This window comes from Oenanthe melanoleuca, chromosome 1A (assembly GCF_029582105.1).
Source record: "Oenanthe melanoleuca isolate GR-GAL-2019-014 chromosome 1A, OMel1.0, whole genome shotgun sequence".
NCBI lineage: Eukaryota > Metazoa > Chordata > Aves > Passeriformes > Muscicapidae > Oenanthe > Oenanthe melanoleuca.
In genome coordinates this window covers 42,250,042-42,273,431 of record NC_079334.1, presented here as the reverse complement: position 1 = coordinate 42,273,431, position 23,390 = coordinate 42,250,042, and the positions used below count along the sequence as shown (strand labels likewise).

General features: G+C 37.0%; 1 protein-coding gene across 1 annotated transcript in view; it reads right to left on the bottom strand.

Moving 5' to 3' along the window:
• ADAMTS20 (ADAM metallopeptidase with thrombospondin type 1 motif 20) overlaps window positions 1-23,390 on the bottom strand; it is a 78,473-nt gene that overhangs the window by 224 nt on the left and 54,859 nt on the right. Inside the window, exons 29-37 of the mRNA XM_056514409.1 lie at window positions 8,902-9,069; window positions 6,000-6,170; window positions 5,204-5,404; window positions 4,935-5,064; window positions 4,686-4,780; window positions 4,493-4,587; window positions 3,953-4,086; window positions 3,202-3,293; window positions 465-569 (exon numbers count right to left, since the gene is read on the bottom strand). Coding sequence (XP_056370384.1) covers window positions 465-569; window positions 3,202-3,293; window positions 3,953-4,086; window positions 4,493-4,587; window positions 4,686-4,780; window positions 4,935-5,064; window positions 5,204-5,404; window positions 6,000-6,170; window positions 8,902-9,069 — 1,191 coding nt within the window. The remainder of the gene's footprint in view (window positions 1-464; window positions 570-3,201; window positions 3,294-3,952; window positions 4,087-4,492; window positions 4,588-4,685; window positions 4,781-4,934; window positions 5,065-5,203; window positions 5,405-5,999; window positions 6,171-8,901; window positions 9,070-23,390) is intronic.

The window sequence follows — 23,390 nt, the reverse complement described above, 5'->3', positions numbered from 1 at the left end:
TAGCAAAACAGGAATAGAGATCCTTTATCACTACCACTCTACACCTTGCTCCCAGGCCTTGTTACCATGCAATGTTGTTTTAAACTGTGCACACTTACTGTTCTTGTTTAACTGGTCATTTGGTTTCCTGGGCTAATAAATTTGGGAGTAAGAACAAAAAGGATCACCCTTTAGAAGGGTGATCTTGAACAAAATGTTTTTAAAGCATCGTCAAAGGTTCTAACAAACCCAATTAATACAACAATAACCTCTTAAAATCAGTTAAGAGAAGGGTAGGCAGGGAGTGCTGATCTGAGTTAGATACTGGGTAGTGTGATTAAATATTGCTGAAAAAGACTTAAATGGGTCAGAGACCTTGAATGTTATTTCTAATTCATAGAAATCACTGTAGCTTTCACTACAGTCAACATTTGTACCTCTTGTCCAAGCCATAAGAGCAGGTAAAGAAAACAGCATTGACTCACGTGGGATTTGTGTATGTCAGCAGTTGCATAGTTGCCCTGAGCAATCCACCTCACTGTACTGGATAATCTCAGACCTGTACCAGCCAAGTTAATGCTGAACTGTCCCTAAAAAAAAAAAAAAAAAAGGGAATACAGAGCTGATAAACCGAGTTCAAAGCACTAAAAACTTTACATTGGCATATTTACACATATTGGTTAGGATATGTCTAAACATGATGTACTCATAGGTGTGAACAAAATATGGGCTGATTATGCTGCATCACACCCTTTCTATGGATATTCACAACACAAAACTAAGTTATTCTGCAAGAAGCACCAGTTGTGCATCAGCTGATCTGTAGCATCTGAGTATGATGACAAAACTAACATCAGATGACTGAAATTATTTTTGCCCTTCTACAAATGAAATTTTAATTTACCAGAAGTACAGACTTACAAAAGGCAAGAATGAATCTGGTTTTCTTGAAAGACTAATTTTTTAAGATCCTGAATTTTTTTGGAAATAACTTGATCAAAACACAATGCTGTCTGTAAAGACAAATCACATCTAATTTTCAAATGTTTGCACACTGTCTAAGCATTATCACCTTACCATGTTCCATTGCTTTTTCAGTATAACAAATAACACAACTGAACAAGAACATAAGTGGATGTTAAAATAAATAACTATATTTTTAAGTGGAATGTTTTGCAACAAAAACCATTCACTACAGATATAGAAGCTATTGATTCTAAAACATTTGCCTACACAAATACAGACTGAAAACTAGCTTCAGTCAGTTCCCATGAGAATAGGAAATATATTAAAAGTAACAAATTGCACTGCCTTGATAAACAAACTGGGATACAGAAAATTATTAAATTGCATTCACAGAGAAGTGCAATATGCTACAAAGAAGTACTAGCTCCACAAAGAGCCTATGATTAGTTCAGGCAGCACTACAATCAGAAAATTGCACACCTCTGCATTATTCACTGAAAGCCTGGATTTTTGTATCCAGACCTAGTAATTTTTATTGCAAATGGTAGCTTCTGTGTTTTATTGCTTAATAATGTCATACATATATAAATATATATAGCTTTTATTTTGATGATTCACTTAAATTCCTTTGCAAAAAAATTCAGTTGTATGGCAGATTTATTTTGAGAGCACTTCTATGTAAAGTTGCCGTGCTTACAGCACTCATGTAACTTGGGATGAGCTAATAAAAACTCCTATAGATGGGGTAGGTTGCTCTTCAAGTATCCACAAAGTGGAAGACTTCTATTTAATGAAGGAGGAAATTCATACAAATGGTGTGCAATGATTTCCTCAATTAACAGTCCCAGAGTAATTTCTTTCAAAGTGATAGCATTTTGAAAAAATAAATGAGAAATGCTATTATAATTAGAATGACAGCTTGAGAGGTGCCTGACATATCATGCAGCATATGCAAGGCCAGGAACAGATTTCAAGGACTGAAAGCACAGGAATGGAAGCCTTTTGACTGCATAAAAAGTGTTAGCTTCAGTCAGAACTTATAGATGGAAATGTGTCAGTGCCAAGCCATGTCAGCAGAATGAGCTCCCAGCAGAAGCTGCACACAGCAAACAGATTTATATCATACTGCACCCAAAGGATTAGGTTGAAGGCATCTAATACTGTAATGAGCTTCAACAGTTTTGTTGTCAGGGGTTTAAGTCTGCCAAACCTAGGCACTTCATTTGTACATACATTGGACATAAATTGTCTCTGTGTCCACCCACATAGCTGGTTTTAAGATTAGGCAACCAGGAGAGATGGACAGCAAGGATTTACTTCCAAGCAAGTGTAAGCCAGTCAGTCTTAACTCCTTTATAATCAGGGAAAATAAATTCACTTCCAGAGGACAGTTGGCCTCATCCTAAATTGTCTAATACAGTAAGATAAGCTGAAGTGTTTTCTAAGGTTCACTAGTTCAGACTAGGGCTACATTTGCATCATCAAGGACAATGCAGTGTAAGAAGATCTGTAAAGTAAAAATTGGCCCAGAGAGCCCAATGTCTGCAGACAGTGCACAAATCAGGGATTTATTTTGGACTAACTCTTCCCTAGTCCCATGGACTGAATCCTCAATAGCATTAGAGGGTATTAAGATCCTTCCTCTGAAGCTCATTGTTGGCTTTAGCTTCATCCAGAAGAGATCCTGTTCATGTCTTTTAAAACTACTCTGATGTGAAACAACAACCAGCAAACTGGGACAACACAGAGATTAATCTAAAAAGCACCACCCAGTACAACTAGAACACTAATGTAGACATAACAATGCATGTAGAAATTTTAAAGTAAATTGCTAAAACGGATTGATTTCCTCTGGTAGTCTTCAAAGACATGAAGCATCAGGAGAGAAACAGAGAAAAGATAAGAAAAATTATGCAGGATTATAGAAAAGTCACTAGAGGAGATGAGAAAGCATTAGGGGAAACAAAGGATATATCACATCCAGAGGGAGGCAGAGCAATACATAAAACACACAGAAAGCTGGATACACATACATTGAGCCTACAGAGAAAGGGGGAAGTAAACAAATTGAGGGAGAAACCTTGAGAGGGGGATGCTGGAACAGGAGAGAAGAGAGTATGGAAAAAATTACCTATTACTGTTGTACACTGAACATCACAGAATAGAAGATTGGTTTAGAACCTAAGGATCTAAACAAGCCACACATATTTTTTTCCCTTATGTAAACATTTCAAGGGAGTAAGAAATCATAAATACCTGTGGACATCTGGCTGCACTGTAGCAATCTCCAGCTGTAGCAAACGGTACTGCTCTCCCAAGTAAAGTCTGAGCAAAAAGAAAATCTGTGGCTAGAAAACAGAAAATTATTCAACACAAACTGCTGCATTGGAAGTTCAGGCAGAAACAATGAAAAATGTGAATATGGATGTTTTATTGTTTGCTTTGGGTGGGGGTTTTTGTTTGCTGTTTGTTTGGAAGGGAAGGTTGTGGGTTTTGATTTGAGAAACAATGGTTTGAATTTTGGTTATTGCACCACTAGTCCAACCTACAAGTCCAGATTTCTCTCTGAGATATGAGTGGACTAGGAGGAAGATGGATGTGCACCTGGACACTGTGCCCAGTGAGCTGGTTGTGGGCCAACTTGCAGCTTCAGGCAGGGGCTTAAAGCACTGCAAGATTCCCTGTCCATTTAGATAGTGACTGCCAAAGTCTGAGAAGGGACTAGGCAGAGCATAGAAACGAAGACTTCCACAAGAAAAATAAGATGTGGACTAAAATAAAATGAAATAATGGGAACAAAACCATAGAAAATGAAGGTAGTTCGCATATGAAATATGAATCTGTGAGATTCATGCCACTTGACCCCTTGGGACAAATTAACAACTTTTGTTTGCCCCAAGATGGCACAGCTGGATCTGTAAGTGGATCAAAATAGTAATTTGATAATTGTGACCACATACAATTTCAACAGAATGCTCAAATTGGCTAAAACTAACAAAATGCTTACTTTTAATTTGCATTGAAGTGACATCAAATCTTATTTTGCTAAAAATTGTGAAGCCAGCTGCAAGGTAATCATTTCGACAGGCACAATCTTGCCTTCTGCTTCCATTGAAAGGACATTCATAAGGATTCTGCAACCTAAAGAATAGCAAATATTTAGTCTTCCTTTTGAGATTTTTCCTTAACATAATATCATGGTGAAAAATAAGTGTATTGCAGTACGCCACATAAAAAATATTAAACAACCTCTACTGAACAAGAAGCATAGCTTTTAATCTTGGCTCAACTGAAACACTCATGTGGATCAAAGCCATTTCTACCAAATCCAAGAGAGAAAAACATTATAATAATTTAGTACAACTAACATAACTTCAGGTTGGAAGTACCCACATTTCTGTATATGTGTTCACACACCTGGATATTTAAAACAGAAAATCAAGGAAAAAATCCTACTCATATTTCTTAGAAAAAGTAAGTATTATTTTATTCTTTTATTTTGGAAGGAATAAGTGCACTTCATAAAGTTACAAAACCACTTCTGTACCTGTATCCATATACTTCAGAAAAGTTTTCTGCTTGACCTTTTACCAATGTCAAATATTCTTTGGGATTCTCTAAGTGCATGCCTGAGCAATAAATCTGAGAGAGAAAATGCAACGTTTTAGCAAAATCTTTATTAGAAAAGTGTTATTTCATAAAAATATGTACTCATAAAAACTCATAAATATTAACAGTACCTTTATCATCCTTCCCTTAATGTTAAGTAGGTATTCACCATCCTTTCTAATCCCTTTTTTAATCTGCATATCTTTGCAGGTGGTAAGAATTTCACCTTCAAAATGAATGATTAAATCATATTAATATTTCAGGAACAGAGCTTAGTTTCAGGATTTAATTTTGCATAATTGCACTCCAAAAATATTTATAGCTTTAATATAAGTAACCTGGGAAAACATTAACTGCATAAAATCACAGCTATCACTTACATTCTTTCTCGTGGCAGATCCTTCTGGCATCTGGTTTTAAATGTGGCAGGCACAAGTCACTAGATAAGCCATTTTCAGTCATGCATTCTACTGTTCTCTCCTTTATCCCCACTCCACAAGGTGCTGAGCACTAGACATGGAGAGCCATTAAGAAAAGAAGCAAATTTAGAAAGAAGCAAAAAATTACCATCATTATGTCAGCAAGTTATTCTTGGCATTTATTCATGTTAGACACAGATATAAAAATGAGCTAGCACATCTGTACTCACTTTGGTCCACTTCCCCACTGTCCACGTAGCTGCTTGTGAGCATCCTTTGACATTACATTTGTAAATGTAAGGGGATGTCTCCACTGGGCATTCTCTGTACCCCACGGTCCGAAGGCCGTGGATGTGCCGGCTTTGAACAGAATGGATTCCAACACAGTACGTGATCCTCTGCTGGTGACCAAACCCACAGCTTTCTGAGCACTGAAATAGAATCCCAAGCACAGAACTATTTCTGTGAGAGTTTCTGTGACATTTCTGCATTACAGCTCAGATCCTTGCTCTGGCAGAAGCCTGCCATTGGAGGAGTGCCACCTTGGGCTAGATCATCAACACTGCAATAGTTACATGTGCAAGGAGCCACAAAGACCCGTGTGCCTTTTTCTCAGAGGTTCCAGAGTCATCCCCTCTCAGCTGTGACACATGCACAGGCATGCACACACAGGCAGTGCAGAGGTGCAAGGGATTAAAGCACTGATCAATCACTTCACTGAAATCAAGGAAAAGCTTTTGGGTTACTTCAGTGAGGTCAGCTTGCAAGAGAGTTTCCTGGGAACCAGCAAAGGAATTCTGTGGTAGGGGCACCTCTCCTCTAGCTGGTGATCATAGGTCCTGGGGGGTTAAGGGAGGACTCATAACAGGCTCTACAATAAATTGTGGCTGACATGGAAGGTCAGTGTGGAGAAAGTTTAGACAGCCATGTTCAAATGCAAATATACTCCTTCTACATTTTACAGCAATATAACATTCTTAAATATAAAGATATAAAAAAGATGTGTGAGCAGTACAATTAGTGTACCTGTGACAGTTCTCCTGTGAGCACAACGTATTTAGAGGGAGATACCCCGCAGATTTTGGATGATGCAGGCTTTGTGGCAGGATCACAGAAGCTTTCATCCACTTGGAGCTGGTTTTCATCCACACATTTAACTTTCCGGTATATTTCCTTTCTTCTAGATGACCCTGAGCACTAAAAGTGAGAAAATCAATCACAGTTTAACTAGACATTTACAGAATGAAGTTACCTATCGATTGTCACACACCAGTAAAAGCCAGACAGCAATACCTTTTGACATCTGCTATCAAAGTCAGACTAAATTATTCACTGAATCAGTTTTTTACTTTGTTTTCAAAGTTCAGGTACTTCTAATCAGCTGGGAAAAAAAATCAGCATATAATAACAATGACACTGTAACTGTTGGGTGAGACAGAGGAGAAAATGAAAATGTCAAGCCAAGATGATAGGTTGAGTGTAAAAGCCCTACCATGAAAAGGAAACAGACAGAAAAGGATTTCAGTGAAATACGAAAAGAGTAAGTTGGTCCTGAAAACAAAACAAGGGAGAGGGAGAAAGAGAGGGAGAGGGAGATGAAGAGGGAGATCTTGATTTTGACAGCTACATATGAGAACAGAACACTTGAAAGTATCTTGTATTTGCCAGCTTCCCCTCAATATAGCTTAACAAAGGTCTGAACTGCATTAATATAATCTAGGTTTTGCAGATCATCAGCCCATGTTTTACATATTAACAGCTGTCTCTTCTATAGCACTGTCTCTGAGACTTTAGAGTCTTCATATTCAAGGGAGGTTGCCCTAGAAAATTTAGCATGGCAGATAATTAATATGACGCAAATGCACAAAATGGTTTTTTGTTTAATGTTAGAAAAAGGCTCTTCTGCCCACCATTTCAGGTATTTTACATAAATTTTTCCCTTCTCTTGCCCCTCTTTATATTTTGCAAAAATAACAAAAGTTATTAAATTTTTAGCATGTAGAAAATAGTAATTACACCTTTAGAAATGACAGCCCTCTCCTGAAGGTATCTGTAGATTTTCCTAAATATGAAAAAGCATATTTAGTAAGAGAATGCTGAGTTTTATTTTCTTATCTTGCTTCCTCTTCAGTATGAGAATAATGAGATTTACTTTGCTTCTTATCTTTTCTTTAACAAGAAAAGATGCTTCAAGTTTTTAAGATGCTTTAAATCTTCCACACAAAACTTCTCATAAACACTATTGTCCAAAGAATTTTACCTCCAAGGTGTTTACTTCCACATGACATTTCTTCTGCATTTCTGTTCTTAAAAAGCTGCTCTTTAAAAAGATATTTCATACTAAGGATTTATTAAACATCTTATGCACTATGTAGAGACAGTCCTATCAATAAGTACCTGCTCAGAACTCCACCAGAGCTTTTATCTACAGCAACAGACAAGCAAATCCTGTCGAGATTATTAAAATAGAGTATAAATAAAGTCTTTTGTCACCGCCTGAGGAGTCTTCTTAGACCTGAGATGACCTCAGGAGGACATGCATTGGTGTAAAACCTGATTTTTCCCAAAGCTGCCAATGAGAGATTGCAGGAGACAGTTTTCAGAGGCTTCGAGGATTGTTTATTGTTTCTTGTCTCAGGAACTCTTTGCCTGGCTAACAGCGGTCTGTCCAGCCAGGCATCCAGGATGGAATCTGCCTGGTGAAGGCAGGGCTTATCTTATATAGTCTAAATTATGTGATATGTGTTTATAACAATTTTCCAATACAATAAAGTCTTGTTAAACGGTCCAGCTCTGACCCCATCCAATCTAAAAGTGCCAGCATGTCATCCAGCATGGATGACACAGAGCAGAAGGAGGAAGAGGTATCCACACCCCCAAATTCTCCATCTTGGCCACGTGTCCCTTATCACAAACATTCCCAAAAGTCTATTTATCTACGCTCTAACAACCTAATTTACACTTTACTAATTTTGGTGGCAAAGCAAATGTTTACAAATTTGCAAGATCAACAGTTGAAGGTCTGAGTTCATATCTTGTCATTATTAGAGACTGACAGTCTTGCCTGTTCTTTTAAAATGCAAGTACTACAGTACAAGAGAAAAAACCCTCAGCGTTTCAGGTAACAAAATCTTGCAAAAAGTGTAATATTCTGAGGACACTATTTTTTGCAGGTAGTACTAAGAATTTTGAACCATGAAGAGCTTAAATGCCAAATGCCTCTTTTCTTTCTTATTGGCCAAAGGAATTTCACTACACCACTAATAGGCTGAGATAAAAAGCCTTTTACCCCAGGCAGAAGCACAATTATGTCCCAAAGCCTTCCTACAGGCCCAACATCAATTATAAAGCTCATATTGTTCTATTAAACATGGCCAAAATGTGGATAGTGGTACTGTGTTTTTACCAATGTGGGGAATTATGTGCTGAAAGAGTGAGTGAAATGAAAAATACTGCAATGTGCTCAGTTACATACAATTTTACTAAAAATTGAGAGTTGTTTTATAAAATCAAACCAGGGAAAAGTCCAGTATTTGTGTCCATAAGACCATTTTCTTGTCCTTTTCCCACAAATCTGGCACCATTTCACTATTTAGACTAAGATGGCAAATAGTGATACTCCTGATTTCATTACAGAAGATAAGAAGTAAATTTTTTTAATTTACTGGTAATTTACAAGGTAAGATGAGGAAAGTCCTAAGCAGCTATTCAGTGCAACATTCAGATTAGCAAATAATTTCTGTTTTCCCAGACATTTATTTTTCATTACTCTTTAAAGAAAGAAAATGAAAATACAATTAAGTACTTGGTAATTTGTAAATTTCATTGTGATGTGTGTACTGACAATTATTCCCACTGAAGCAGTGTGTCATCAATATGACCATCTTGTATTTTCATGGAGAACATAATTATAGAAGCTTTTGCATACCTCTTTCCATCTGCTGGCCTTCCAAGAAGGACATCTTCCAGCTCTACATATTTTGTATGTTCGTGGTTTTTTCAAATGTTTGCAGTTGTCTTCTCCTATTTTTGCTTGCAAGCTGTTAATACAATGCACATCACGAAACTTCAAACCTTTTCCACAGGAAACAGAACACTGAAATGAAAAGTATTATTTCACTACTTTGCTAAAAACCTCAGAGCAATAAGAATACCAGAAAAAGCTGTGGCCTTAGCCAAAATGGGCTTGGCCATTATAGGAGTTTCTATATTATGACAACATCTGCTGTACGTGTTTGAAATTTCTCTGTAAGCTGTCTCATACTGAGCATTACAGATCAGGTGCCAAATATCTCTCACAACTTGTTCATTCATTGATGCCATCACTGAGAAATACCTGTGCTCAGCTGTCCATACCCATGCAGGAGACAGCTTGATATGTGATCTCACAAGAACACACAGCTCTAGCAGCTGCCTGTTTCCAGCATGTGTACCACTGTTTTCATGTGGGCATGATGCTTACCACAAGCACCAAATAAAGGAAAACGCAATATCATGGCTGTGTGTGTTTCCAGCTACACAGTCATGTTTGCTTGGCAACTCCCCTCCATGAGCCTTGGGTATGTTATGATACAGGGCAAAGAGACAAGAGAAGGGGTATGATGTAACATCACCAGTAAAATGCAGTCCTTGGAGGAGTGGGCTTGCCCCACCACCCCAGGATCCCATTTTCTCCAGAAAGAAATGGGATACAATACACACAGCTGGTTCCAGGGCCTGCCTTCCTTCCTCCAATGCCAAACTGACAGGGCTGCAGGTCTGCTGTGTGAAGTGCAACACAGAGTTACTTGATCTCCTCCTGTGATGTGTTAGAAAAATACTACACGTCCCTCTTCCTCAATGGCCTCCTCTGCAGAATAAACCAGGCTCCAGTGACCTCCCAGGAGAGGCCTTGTGGGGTGGGGACAGCATTCCAGGCTGAGAGCTGCCACCAAAGAAAGTCTAAGAGGTCTGCACTTCAGGAGGTGAGGGACGCCGGAGCACAGAACAAACTCACAGCACAGCATAGTCCCACTCTCTAATTTTTTGTTGCCCCCAACATTAAGACAACACTTTTCTGCAGATACACATCTTTGTTTATACACCTTGTGCAGACATCTTACATTCAACAAAAGTTTTATTTATTGCACAGGGCTCATGGCTGCCAACATCAATGGATTATGCAAAGAAAGGTGTTATCCTGCATCTCAGCCTTAGAAAGATCTTCCCATATCTGTTTTCACTAGATAAAGAATTACATGTTTACTTCTATACAGGGAGAACTTGATCTGAATTTTTTGAGTGCTTGGCCTGGTTTTTTTCTCTTTGTTGGTTAAAATTCAACTGAGTTATATCTCTGTTATATTTAAATGCCCTTATTTAATCTTTATAATTTGTGCTATTACTTCTAAAGAAAAAATGAAAGATTTGTGTGTTAATTTATTTGAAGCTATTATTAGCAGTTCCAGAGCAATGCCTGCCTCTCTTTTATAAAGATGTTCTACATTTGTAATTAGAATAAAATTATACAGGAATTAAGAGAGGGAGTTCAGAAAGGAAAATACCAGCTTAGATGCTAAAAATAACAGAGGTTTTATGAACAGTGATTTCAACTATTTCACTCAAATACTGTTTAGCTTTGATGACTAAAAGTAGCTGAAACCTAGGTATCTTAATGTAAAAATGCAGAAACACAGATGAAAGATACCTAAAATATAAAGGCAAAAATTCCTTTCAATTATTTTAAGAATGTTCATATTTTTAAAAAACAAAAATTATAGGGAATATAGTTTATCTTTTCAGTAATGTAACTTGCATAAATCATCTGATTTATTTTTTTCTTTTCTCTAAAAGACATTGAGTTACAAAATACTGCCAAGTCGTACCATGTAAATATTCACATTTAAATAACTTTTTTTCAGGGAGATTTTCATTCCATATTAACTTAATGTTATGTTTAAAACTCAAAAAGACATGTTCAATATGTTGGTACTGTATCAAAAAACATTAAAATCCTTAAAAGTATACAGAGACAACATTTCTGCATATAAATTTGCTCTCTTATTTCTTTTTCCATATTCATCAAGATCTGATTTGCAGTTTACATGTATCCAAACCTTATGTTGAACAGACCTTACACTGAAAAAAAGGACCATCACTCTGCAAAAAGTGATTCACTATTGTATCACTTGTATTCTCTTATGGGTTTCAACTAATGAGCTTTTCAACAGGGGATTTTTTGTGGGTTTTGTTTGTTTGTTTTTATTGTTGTTTTTTTGTTTTGATTGGTTTTTTTAGACTTAATTCATGAAAGAACGCTGATGTTTAAATAATTATATTCATTATATTAATATTCATTATATTAATTAGTTTTGCTCTGAAGGAATGAAAATCCTGATGCTTTTAAAAGCTAGAAAACCCCACAGATATTAAGCATCTGTAAACTTCTGCTTAAATATAACTGCCAAAATTTAAAATCAAATAAAGCACTAAACTAAGATGTGTCTCTAAGCAGCTTTGCTACAACCAAGTGCTTGGGGTACTGCACCTCCTGGAATTTCATGGAGTTGCTCCTGCCCACTTCAGAGTGGTTCCACAGTGCCAGATTCTTACATCTGCTGCAGTGACCATCTCCCACTAATCATAGTGTGAGGAACAGAAACCTAAATCTCTCTAAGGACCAGATCCTTCACAATTTCACTAGGACAATAAAATAAAATTTAGGCAACTGATTTGAGGACTGTTATTCTTATTACAAACATATCAGTTACAGAAGCACCTAGATTACCCTGAGCCACAGACAAGAACCTTAAAAACGTTATCTTAAAAAGTGCTAACAGTCTAATTCTACATGCATGCACAATCTCTTTAACAGACTGGCTGGCTCAGCACTTTACAAACCCATAAGGACAATTAACATCCTGAAAACAGATTTTCCTCTATTTCTACTAACAAGTTAAAGAAAGAAATTGCTCTAAGTGTACACTGAGTGCACAGCAGGTGAGTGAAGCACATTGCAGAACACAGTAATAGGTAATATTTAGTGCAACTGAAGAAAAAGAAATGCTCCAATTTTATTTTTTTTAACACATGAAGAAGCTAATACACTTGCCATGGATGTAGAAGATCCAGGATCATCAATGGAAAGTTCCAGAGGGTATATTATTCTGTATGTACAGTGTTCTCCTGAAATTTGGAATATTCTGGATTCATGCATTAGATAATACATTAAAAAAGGTTCTTAGAAGGATTGCCTCCTCCCAAAGTGCTTTGGCATCATAAGCAGGCAGGTTCAGCTGTGCTCTTTACTGCATAGTAAGCCACCTTCAGCCAAAGAAGACTATTTCAGTCAATGGAAGATTCTCATGGGAGATTCCTGACAAGTAGGTAAGTGTTGCCTGTCCTCCATTACAGAGAACAAGTATCAAAGACAGAACATCAAATCACTCAAATGCTGAAAAAAAAAGTTTCATCAATATCAGGAGGGGAATGGCTTTACATTTCTGTAAGGACAGAGCATAAACCCTGCTCAGTTCCTAGAATGAAAATACAGATTCCATAGAAGATCTGAGTGGGATTTTGAACTGCCTAAAGGCATCTAAATTCAGCTTTCAGGGAGATGTCTTGCACTGACCTCTATCCCCACCAGCCAGTGTTTCCTTTAGGGAGCTGCATACAGAACACTGACCTAAGACACCTGCCTGCCTGGCTTTCCTTCAGCTCTGTGATGTCAGTAAGAAGTCAAATTCTCACTGGTGCAGGAGCAAAGCCTTGTTCTGTGCTCAGGAAGCCACTCCTCTCAGTGCACTGAGCCCAAAGAGCATTCCTTACAAGGATCAACTTCACCCTCCATGAGCCTGTTCCTTCTGGAAGCTCCTAACACGTTATTACATGCTCTCCATGGAATATGGTCCTCTCCCTCCCTTGTATGGTCTTCCAAAGGCTTAACTCTCCTGGCCTGGGAAAGTACAACTGCAGTAATTCTGGATGCTTGACCACCCTCCACTCAAACTTGAACGTGGTCCTTGAGCATGGTCCTCATGGCTCAGTTTGTCTATAATGTGGCTTCATTTCTATGACATTCCACACAATTGGAGGTTTATGGAGAGTGAGCACAATTTTCTATATATTTTCTGCAGACTAACCATGTAGGAAGAAAAAATCCTTAAGAACGTTAAACCTCAGAAGAAATATGAACATTTCCTCAATAAAAATGCAAACTGAAAAAACCCCATCCTGTAACCTTTTTATACAGAAATTCTAGCACTTGTCTCAACATTGGATTAAGTAATATTTCCCATATGTCTTGCTCTTTAAAAAACATAAATCTGCAGTTAAAAGCTGGATTTCATTACTATTGTTCAAAGTCATTCCATAACACTGGTAACTAGGATTCATCTGTTTGTGTTTTCTTCATAGTAATAAAGTTCTGTAAGGATCATCCTGACAAAACTCATGCTTTCTGTGGCACAGATGGACTCTCAAACAGGCATGCCATGCAACTTCACTAAAAGCTTTTTGATTCTTTTGCTGTTATTATTTCATTGAAAATTTGAAGACCTTGTATTAATTGGTGGATTCTGTACCAATTTTGCTTAATCTTTTCTTTAAAGGAAGTGCTTTGTGTAGTTTAGCTGGTAGCCTACTGGGCTTCTGGATAGTGAAAAGCAGACCAGTAAATGAAAAGCATGTAATAGCTTCTTTTTGTATTCATTGCCAGATATACAGACTTAAAATATGAGTGACTAGAAGATGATAATCTTCTTCACAGTAGTTAGTGCAAGCTTTTGGATTTTTGAGCAAAACAGCGTTGAAAATACATGGATATTTTAGTTATTGCTGAACAGTGTCACACAGAATCAAGGCTAGCGAGGAGGCTGGAGGTGCAAAAGATTTGAGGGAACACAGTCCAGACCAAGAAGTGTTGTGGTCAGCAATAAAAGCCTTGAGGAAGGAGGAGGAAGGAGAGGCATGTGGAGTGATGGCATTTGTGTTCCCAAAAAACAATCACACATGATGTACCCCTACTTTTCTGGGGATGGCTAAACACCTCTCCACCCATGGGAAGTGGTGAATGAATCCACTTTTGCTTTGCTTGTTGGTGCAGCTTTTGCTTTGCCTATAAGAATTACTTTTCTTAACCCATGAGTTTTTCTACTTTTATCCTTCCAGTTCTCTCCCCCATCCCACCAAGGGGGAAGGAGGCAGTAGTTGTGTGGTGTTCAATGCCTACAGGGGCTAAGTCACAACAGCAGCACTGAAAAAGGATAAAACAGATTATGAATGTCAAAAGGTATTTTCTTCCTTTTTCCGCCTTTTTTGGTCAGGAACTTCTGTGACTGGTCAGGAAGTTCAGTTTAAAACAGGATTAAATATGGTAGTTGCTTGTGTTGTCTGGCAAACTGCATTTTGGTGATACCTAATTGGCCCAAAAGGTTGTTTGGACTCTTAATATTCTAGGAGTGGGATTGCATAAGACATTAATAAAACAATACTTTGAGCACTGATTAGTTGAAAATTACTTTCAACTTTTCATTTGCTGTATTAGAACTAGATTTTCTTGTGTCAACCTCCACTGCTTGCTGCAACTCCCTAGGGATTTTTGTGATGCTTGGAGCAGAATATTTTTCAGACAAAAGCATTCAAAGTGTTGTTCATTCCTTTAAGTATCTTGACAACTGTTAAGAAGCTGTAATTAGATCCTGGTGAATTCCTTGATTCAGTCAGTAATTCTTCACTACAACAAGTACAAACACTTGATGCACCCAGAAAGGACCAAGGATCAAACCTTCCATTACTCCTGAGAAAGAGTGGATTGAACTCCAAGAAGCACATGTATGATTTACCATTACATCTAAGTTATACCTATGTAAACTATAGAAGTTGCACTGAAGATATTTCTAAGTTTTCTCTTTGAGTACGACTTGATTTCAAAAGTTCAGTGTTACATCACATTCCTCTGTTGTCTTGAACGTCTTGAAGATGTCTTGATTTGATTAAGTCCTCCTCCTGCAGTCTGTAAATCTGCTTTGCCTCTTATTCTGACTGTGCTTTTGCAGCTATAGAAATGGAAGGGAGGACTTACAGACATCATCTAATCCATGATGCTGCTCAGTTTGAATCAGCTATCCACAGACCATTCCTGACAGCAGTTTGTCAGTCTTGTCTTCAATGACAGGCATGCTACACCCTCACTTGCATGAGGTTCATCATTTGCTCTTTCCCAGGCTTTAGGCAGAGACAGATCAAAAATGTGGATATTCTTCTGTTCAAGCTCTACAGTGAGACTTCACAGAACAAATTTCCAGTTCTATGCTATGAAAAAGGCATAATTTTTACCTGTTGCAAGTACTCTCATCTAAAAAATACAGATTTGGATTATCTGTCTAAGACTGAATCCTCAATGTACTTGTTAGAGAAACCTGATAGTCCTCTCTGAATCATTGCTACACCTGGACTATGGTTTCACAATCACCATGCCTCACCTTAATTACTAAGAATAATTTTTTCAGACTCTGAAATTCATTTTTAACCAGATCTTTATCCATCCAATATAAGCAATATATTGCTGTGAGCTGTCAGGATACTTTTACAAGGAAACATGTAGGCAAGCTTAAGAATCCCACAGCCACTTAATTCAAATATATGAAGAAAGCCATTCTCTTTCCTCTGTGACTGGGGTTATTTATAACTAGATTCTGCAGATTGTTATCATGTCTTTCTCATTAATGTTGGCCTAAACTTCATCCAGAAAGTATAACTGGATATTATTTTTCCATCATGATTGCAGTACTTATGACAACACCTCTTCTGTATTCAGATAGCTTTCAAGTAAGAGTACTGCTCTGAGTTAAGCTTATTTATAGTGTTACTCAAAAATATATATTTGAAGACCACTGTTCAGTACCCCTCCACAGCGATTTCACCTCAATTACATGTAATTAATTTAAAAACTCACAAGTGTGGTGTAGTATATATGATTTTTGTAATGAAAAGTACTGTTGAAGGTCAGTTCTCATTATTTTTTACAAGGGAAATTTTTAAGTTTACATTTCAGAAGCCAATATCTTCAGCTCAGCAGCTCAGGAAGGACAGGCCCTGTGCAAAAGAAGTGCCATTACCTACTGCCCTGAGTGGGATGGACCAGAGGACAATCTGCTCCAAGTATTGTCATCTAATACTAGAATTTTTAAACTCAGAAACAAAAGAATGCAGTGATCCTTTTTTCTAGCCAGCCCAAGAGAGACTTTTTATTTTTTTTTCTTCTTTTCAGTCTAGTTACACATTCTGGCTGTGTAACAAGCTGAGAAGCAGGCACACACTAAATTTCTACCATCCACATTGATTTCCAGGGCTTCCAGGTGTGTACTGGGAATGTTACACCAGTGCTCCACACAGTCTCAGTGTGTGTGCAGGAGCCTCTGGAGTGCACAACCTAACAGCTGTTTGCAAGTGGCAGCTGAGCACAGAGCCTGCCATGACACTCAGGGCATCTAACCTGGCCACTGTCCCCAGCCATACCTTTTCTGCCAGGACTGAGCACTTTGTGCTCCATAAAAAAGCTGCTTCTCTTGGACTCTTTTTTAGATAATTTTGCTTCAACTTTCATCTTAAGGGTAACAAAAAACTCCTGAGTAATCATTTTCCATAAAATAAACGTAGATATACTTCAGCATGCTGAAGTATATCTATTTAACAGATGGACATAAATGAGGAGCTACATACATCTACATACAAACACAGAAAAAGCAGGAATGATGGAGGAATGAAGAGGATTAAAGACAGATTTTAGGACTGATGTGGATAACAGGAAGGAAAAACTGCTGTGAGAGGATATATCTGGCATCTATTAGGAATGTGCTATTCCTCTTAAATATAAAGATGTTCTGATCAATAAAAAGTCAGAACTATCAGCACATACATTGAAGGTAAAAGGATTTCATGTCTGAAAGAAGTCACACTCTGCTGATGATGCTGAGAAACTTCAGATGGTATTTTTTTTAAGTTGACACCACATGGTCTGAATTCTTTTGTCCAGTGCAGCTGGCAGTATCCTTAATGCCAGAAAATGGCAATCTGCCTGGATGTCAGATGAACAGCCATACTCTTTTCAGCTGTTGGAAAAAATCAAAACCAGAACCCTTGAGATTCCACTTAAAGATCATCTACAGAATGCCTTTTATTCATTCCAGTTAGATTTGTGAGTAAGTCTTAATTTGGCCAACCTTTCTGACATCACAAATACTATCCATTTCTCCAAGTTCAGAACAAATAAATCAGATGACAAGTTCTTCTTTGAAAGCCCTATCGTCTCTTTCCCCCTCAGGATGAACACCACTATTCTCCCCATCACTGCCTAAAGCCTGACATCCTTCTTGATGCCAACTACAGAGCATTTGAAAACCAGACCATGCTCGTGGGCAGACCCCCCCATGAATTACTATGCTCAGCTCCCCACCTACTGTGATGCTCAGACAGGCTTCACTGTGCCATGCATTCCTACACTGTCTACATGTATCTCTTAAATTTATGAGACTGAGCTTTTCCAGTCAGCAACCTTCTCTTTGTTCTACCTACACGACTCACATAACACAATTAGACTTTCAAATAAGCTTTTACCTGTTACAATAACACAAGAACAACAGATTATGAAGATGTTAATGTGGGTGGAAATTTAAAAATAATAATCCTATTTTCATGAGTTCTCATTTAACAGTGGTGACATATCATACACTATCTCATTTAACTCTTCCTTTATATATTCTATTTCATCTCTCAATTACAGTAAAAATTGGATTGTCTAGTTATTCTCCCTGCTTTAGGTGCTCCTGATTTGAATCCTCTTTGTCTGGTTACCACCTGAAATTCAGGAAATCATGAGGTTTCTGCCTCCTTTCAACAGCCATTTGGCAGGCTCAGCTACCTCATGTGCAGTCAAATTTGTCAATCAAGATTCTGCAAGTATCTCTGCTAGGAACTTCACCATCAGCCCTCTTTCAAGCAACATTGAAACTGTCATTCATTGCAGTATATATTAAAACAATGAAAAGTATGATCAAGTTATTAATTGCAGGAGTGAGAGAACAGATAAACACTGTGTTCAGCCAGCATTCCTGCAGCAGCTTATCTGGTATGTGTACCTTTAATCATCTTTCAGTTGAATTATAGATACAAAAGACAGATGACTGAGACAAATTACAATTAAAAATACAGGAACATTAATAAAATAAAAAGCAAAACCAAAAAACCAACATCCCCAACAAACAATTCTGCCTTACCTTTCCTTCTGAATTCAGTGGCAATTGGGAACAGAGCTAGACTCTCATTAGGTCTTTTTGAAAATCTAATATATGAATATAAATTTGTGTCAAATTTACAAAATTGCAGTCCAGCTCTGTGCCTTTGATACCTTCTGCAAGAGCTTCATATGGGCACTTTCACTACTACAACACTGCAGACCAAATTGCTGACTTGGCCGGGCTTCAGCAAGACTCATCATTCTGCACCCCACAGTCACATAGCACCATTTAACACTTCTAAGCAATTACATGAAAGCAGCAGCAGTGGAGACAGTGAGTAAAGTGCAAGCATCAAGAAAGAAGGGTGGCAGAAATGGAGACAGAAGACCTTAAGGAAACCCACCAGGATAAAAAGAAATGCAGGGGTTTCTCTCTGTTTCAAATAAATGGATAAATTTCTGGACATTTTTTTCAAATAGAGAGCAACAGATGTATCTGTGTCCATCCAGCAGCTGTGTTCAAAAACCTCCATAAAAACCAAACAGAAACCTGAAATTAATCCATTTATTGCTTCCAAACACAGTTTAACAGACTCTATCACAGCCTCCTGTGAAGCTAGGGAAAACTGAACAAATGAACAGGATTGACATAAACTGCATTCTCACTGAAAAGCAACTTTGGCCCCCTGAGAGGGACATTTTGTTCACAGGTCTTCACAATGAAAGCTGGAGCACATTTTTTAATATGATGGAGGATCTCTGTTATGAAAGCTACATTTCCACAAAAGGGTTGTGTTAAAAAACAGTTAACAAACCTTTTATTGTAATATTTTAACTATTTAAAAATTCATATTATTATCTTAAGGGATAGGGTCTTTTCAATTAACCAGTTACAAAAGTAAGTAGACATAAGATAGTTTTATAGTAGTAGACTAATTAGTTTCAGCTGAGTTTGTAAAAATCTAAATATGAGCAAAAGGAATGCTGGATCCCAGCAAGTGCAAGCTCTGATTTATCACTTTTAGTCATGTTAGCAACAGTAAAAAAAAAAAGTAGCTCAGAAATGAAAGGAATGACAAATACATGAGCTCCATGAGCATTTCTGCTCTATAAAAAAAATTACTTCATATCAGGTCAATTTTTTCATTTGATTAAAATCTAAGATTTTGTATTTGAACTTTAAAAAACTGGAAATACAAAGCAATATATGCTGGCACAATACAGTATTGTCAGAAATTTTTTTAACTTCTCAGAAGCATAGAAAATATAACTTTTTCTATGGCACTTGACTAAATATAACTTAAAGAATTAGCACCCCCCAATTTATATTAAGGATTATTTTACCATGAAAATATGAGTATATTTTGGATGATAAATGCAACATTTTACCTACCTTCACATGTTGAAATCCAGTTTCCCTTCAACCTAAACCATTTTTCTGTATATTTTCAATTTACTAACACTTCCAATATTACATTTCCTTTACATAAATATGAGCAGGCTGAATAAATATGAAGGACTGATTCAGCAGGAAGTCTGGAAATCTAAGTGTTTAATCCTGCTGTCACTGAAGTGAAAGGACCATAAAATAGATGTATGCTAGGACAAACACTGATCAATGGAGCAGGCTGTCTAGGGGACTCACCCACAATTACTGGTTTACAAAGAAAGGACACTTGCAATACAGAACTACAGAACATATTGCTCATTTCCTTACCCATTCCAGATAATACAAATGTTTATGCATTGATCCTCACAAATGCTTGGAAATGCTAATACTTTAATATCTGTTTAATAACTTTTAAGTCTGAGTTTCAAAATCACTTTGAACCAACATTTATGAGTTCTGACTGGGGTTTTCAAAGCTGCCACATACATACAGGCAACTCAGAATGATTTTCACAAGGATCTGACTACCTAGAACCCTCCAGCTTTTCTGAAAGTTCTAATAAATACATCAGTAGCTTCACATTCCTTTCATTCCCATTAAATGGCTGTATGTATTTAGACATGGTATTACAACTCACCTGCTTCTTTTCCCCTTTCATTATATTCTAGTTGTTGAGGATTTTTGTGTGTGTGTAATTTTATTATTAGTATCATTATTTATTGCTTTTATTTTGACTGTGTCCCACTCTTACTTGTCCTCTTTCTAAATGAAAGGTCTGAAAGTTCTGCAAACCTCTTCCTGCCAAAAGTGTTTTAGGAATGTAAAAAAACATGTTATGTCTTTGAGATTAAGAGTTGAGCATTATATTATGATCCTCATTCTTCTCTCTGTTTTGTCACTCACTAAGTGGGAGAGGATTGGGCCAGCAAAAGATTCAGGAGCTAGGATCTTTTAGCTCCACCATCAAAGACTATGTGCCAAACATCTATTTCAGTCGAACTGGTCAACAGCATCAACTGCTGCTTTTATCAGTAACAATATTTTTTTGTGTTCAAACATCAGAGCTTTCCCCATGAAAACAACGTCAATAAAGTATCATATGAAGTTAATTTCAATACACAGGTTAAAGAAAACCCTCACTTTCAGCAAAAGTGGTTAGTGCTTCTCCCACCCTTTATTTTTTAAGGGCTTTAAACGTTAACATTCCTTAATAAAGAGCGCAGTAAATATAAACAAAAAGCCACACAACATGCATGAAAAAGAGGTGTTAAAATGCAACTGTATTTCACAGACACAAGTCACAGTCATTGAATTAAATTATTACACATACATTATAACTTATTTATTATTTCAAGCTATACAGGCAACATAGCACCAAACAGAAGAAATTTCCTCTCAATGAACATTACACAAATATTTTGTTCTTGAACTTAGGAAAGAAGTTTTTACTTTCATTTTTATAAGAATGACCTTAAATAAAATTCACTATCCCAAGTCTGTTTTATGACATTATTTGGGCAGTGACATCTGCTATCAGTTATCTCTGATAAGATACCCCTCCAGCTTTCAAAGTTTTAAAAAATGAATAGCAGATGCTGACATTAAGATTTCAGGCAGTAGGATATTAATTTAATGTGCTGTATTGGCAATGAGGTATTTTGGAGTTCAACATTAGGCAGCAGCAGAAGTAGAGGTAAAAAACTGAAGGTGGTTCTGAAAACCAAGTTCACTGATTCTGAATTCCCTTTTAATATAAAAGATTACTTTTAAAGATATAAATACTTTTTACACATTAGAAAAAGTGAATGAAGGCACTTATCATACATAGCAAGAATTTTTGCATTAAAATGAGAACAAATAAATATTTTACTTATGCAAGTTTGGCCTGCTTCTGCTCCTGGAGAAGTCAATGGGATGCCTGGCAGTAACAACACTGGAAGGGAACTGGGACTATTTCTAAAAGAATAGATTCATATACATAATAGTAGATTTCTTCCACTACTGCAAAGACAGAATTACACCTAAATTATTCTGGAGCAAATAAGTAGAAAAATGAAGCACTAGAAAGACAGTCACTTTGAAGAATATTACATTATATGTCTGAAGGGCAGTAAGAAATGGCAGTAACACAATTCTGAGACTTAAGGGTAACTTTGAAAATCATACATTATTTTTATGCCTATTTTCTCTGACATCACAAGTAATACTTATTAATTACATACAAATCCTAAGAGTGAGGAAAAGAAAAAGAATTAAAATCTTTATTTTATAAACATTTCAGACAAAATATAATTATCTTCTGTAATGAGCTATATCTATTCTTTCTAAAGAAACAAGAAAGGATGAGAACCAAACATATTTCAAGTTGAAACATATCTGGTTAAAATTTTCATGATAAAATTAGGTAACTACCAAGACTCATACAAGAACTGGTTGTCCAAATGAAATGCAAAACTTCCAAGGTAACATCAACTGCTACCACCAACTGCCCAAGCAGAAACCTTGCTGTTTGATGCCTGGATCTTCAAGGTTATTTGCAGGCACTGAAAAAGTACAGGGATCCAAAAATAAGATCAAACTCCTAAATTTATCTAAATTCTTGCTGTCCAAAAATGTGAATAAACTTTCCTCACTATGCAAAGCCTGAAGTCTTCCCATATATGAATAGCTTATTCTATTCCTCAAGTGTAGTTCCTGCCCATGCTTCCTAAAATCTTTAGAAAATACATTAACATTAAAGGCACAGACCTTTAGAATTTGAGGTTTACCTGCCTCAGATCCATTTGGACAACTGCAGAAACCAGGAACAGAGCAGTACACAGCCTTTAAGCTTTGTGAGGGTCAGCTCCAATAGCCACTGACAGACACTATAAAGCATCACAGCTAATAAACTGCAGAAAGCATCAGCCAAAATTCTGGCTTCAAATCATAAACTGAACCTCCCTTGCAAGGGCCCTTTTGTGCATTACAAGATATGTTCTATGTAAATTATGTTGTGTAAAATTAATCAACTGTAATAATAAAACAAATATGCTTAGAAGGCATACTGCTAGAAGTCCTCTGTTGTTAAATATATAGCAATAGCAGTGGAAGAAGCTACAACCACATAATAGTGGAGCCTGGAAAAGACTTCCAAGATCATCTAGTCTTGCATCACAGCTTCTGCTTAGGATTTAACACTGGAATCCCACTAGCAGACATAAAAGTTTGATGCATTGCTCACCTGGCACAGAAATATTACTCAATACTTCTGTGAAAAACATAAATAGTTATTTGTCTGGTTCTTGCCATCTTATAGAGAATGGGGTAAGTGTAGATATGACAGGCTTGAGGACTTCAGCAGCCAGAGAGCATCTAGACATTAGCAGTTCCCTATATTAGAGCATATTCTTTGCCAGAAATGTGTAAGATAAGCAGGGCCACGATCTATGGCCAAACTAACAAATCACTGGTCAACCACAGCTGAACAAAGCTGTTTGTACTAGGCTACAACAGCGTTCCTGTGACTAAAGCTTTTACTGCTCCTTCCTAATAGTCATCCTTAATGAATAAATTTTGCCCTGCTTAAACAACAAACATCTAAGTCTCTGTGCTGGCAGCATTCAAACTAGCTAAATTACTAAAATGTGGCAGCATATTCAATATGTGAGCCTGCTTTTATTTTCTGAATCTGCTACATTTGTTTCTCCAGTATGAGATAGTGTGAAGTTAAATCTTTTATAGCTTAACTACAGAGCTTGCAATCATAGATAAAAGAAGCCTCTCTCTCTGATATATAGAACTCATTCTAAACTTATTTTTGAAGGATTAA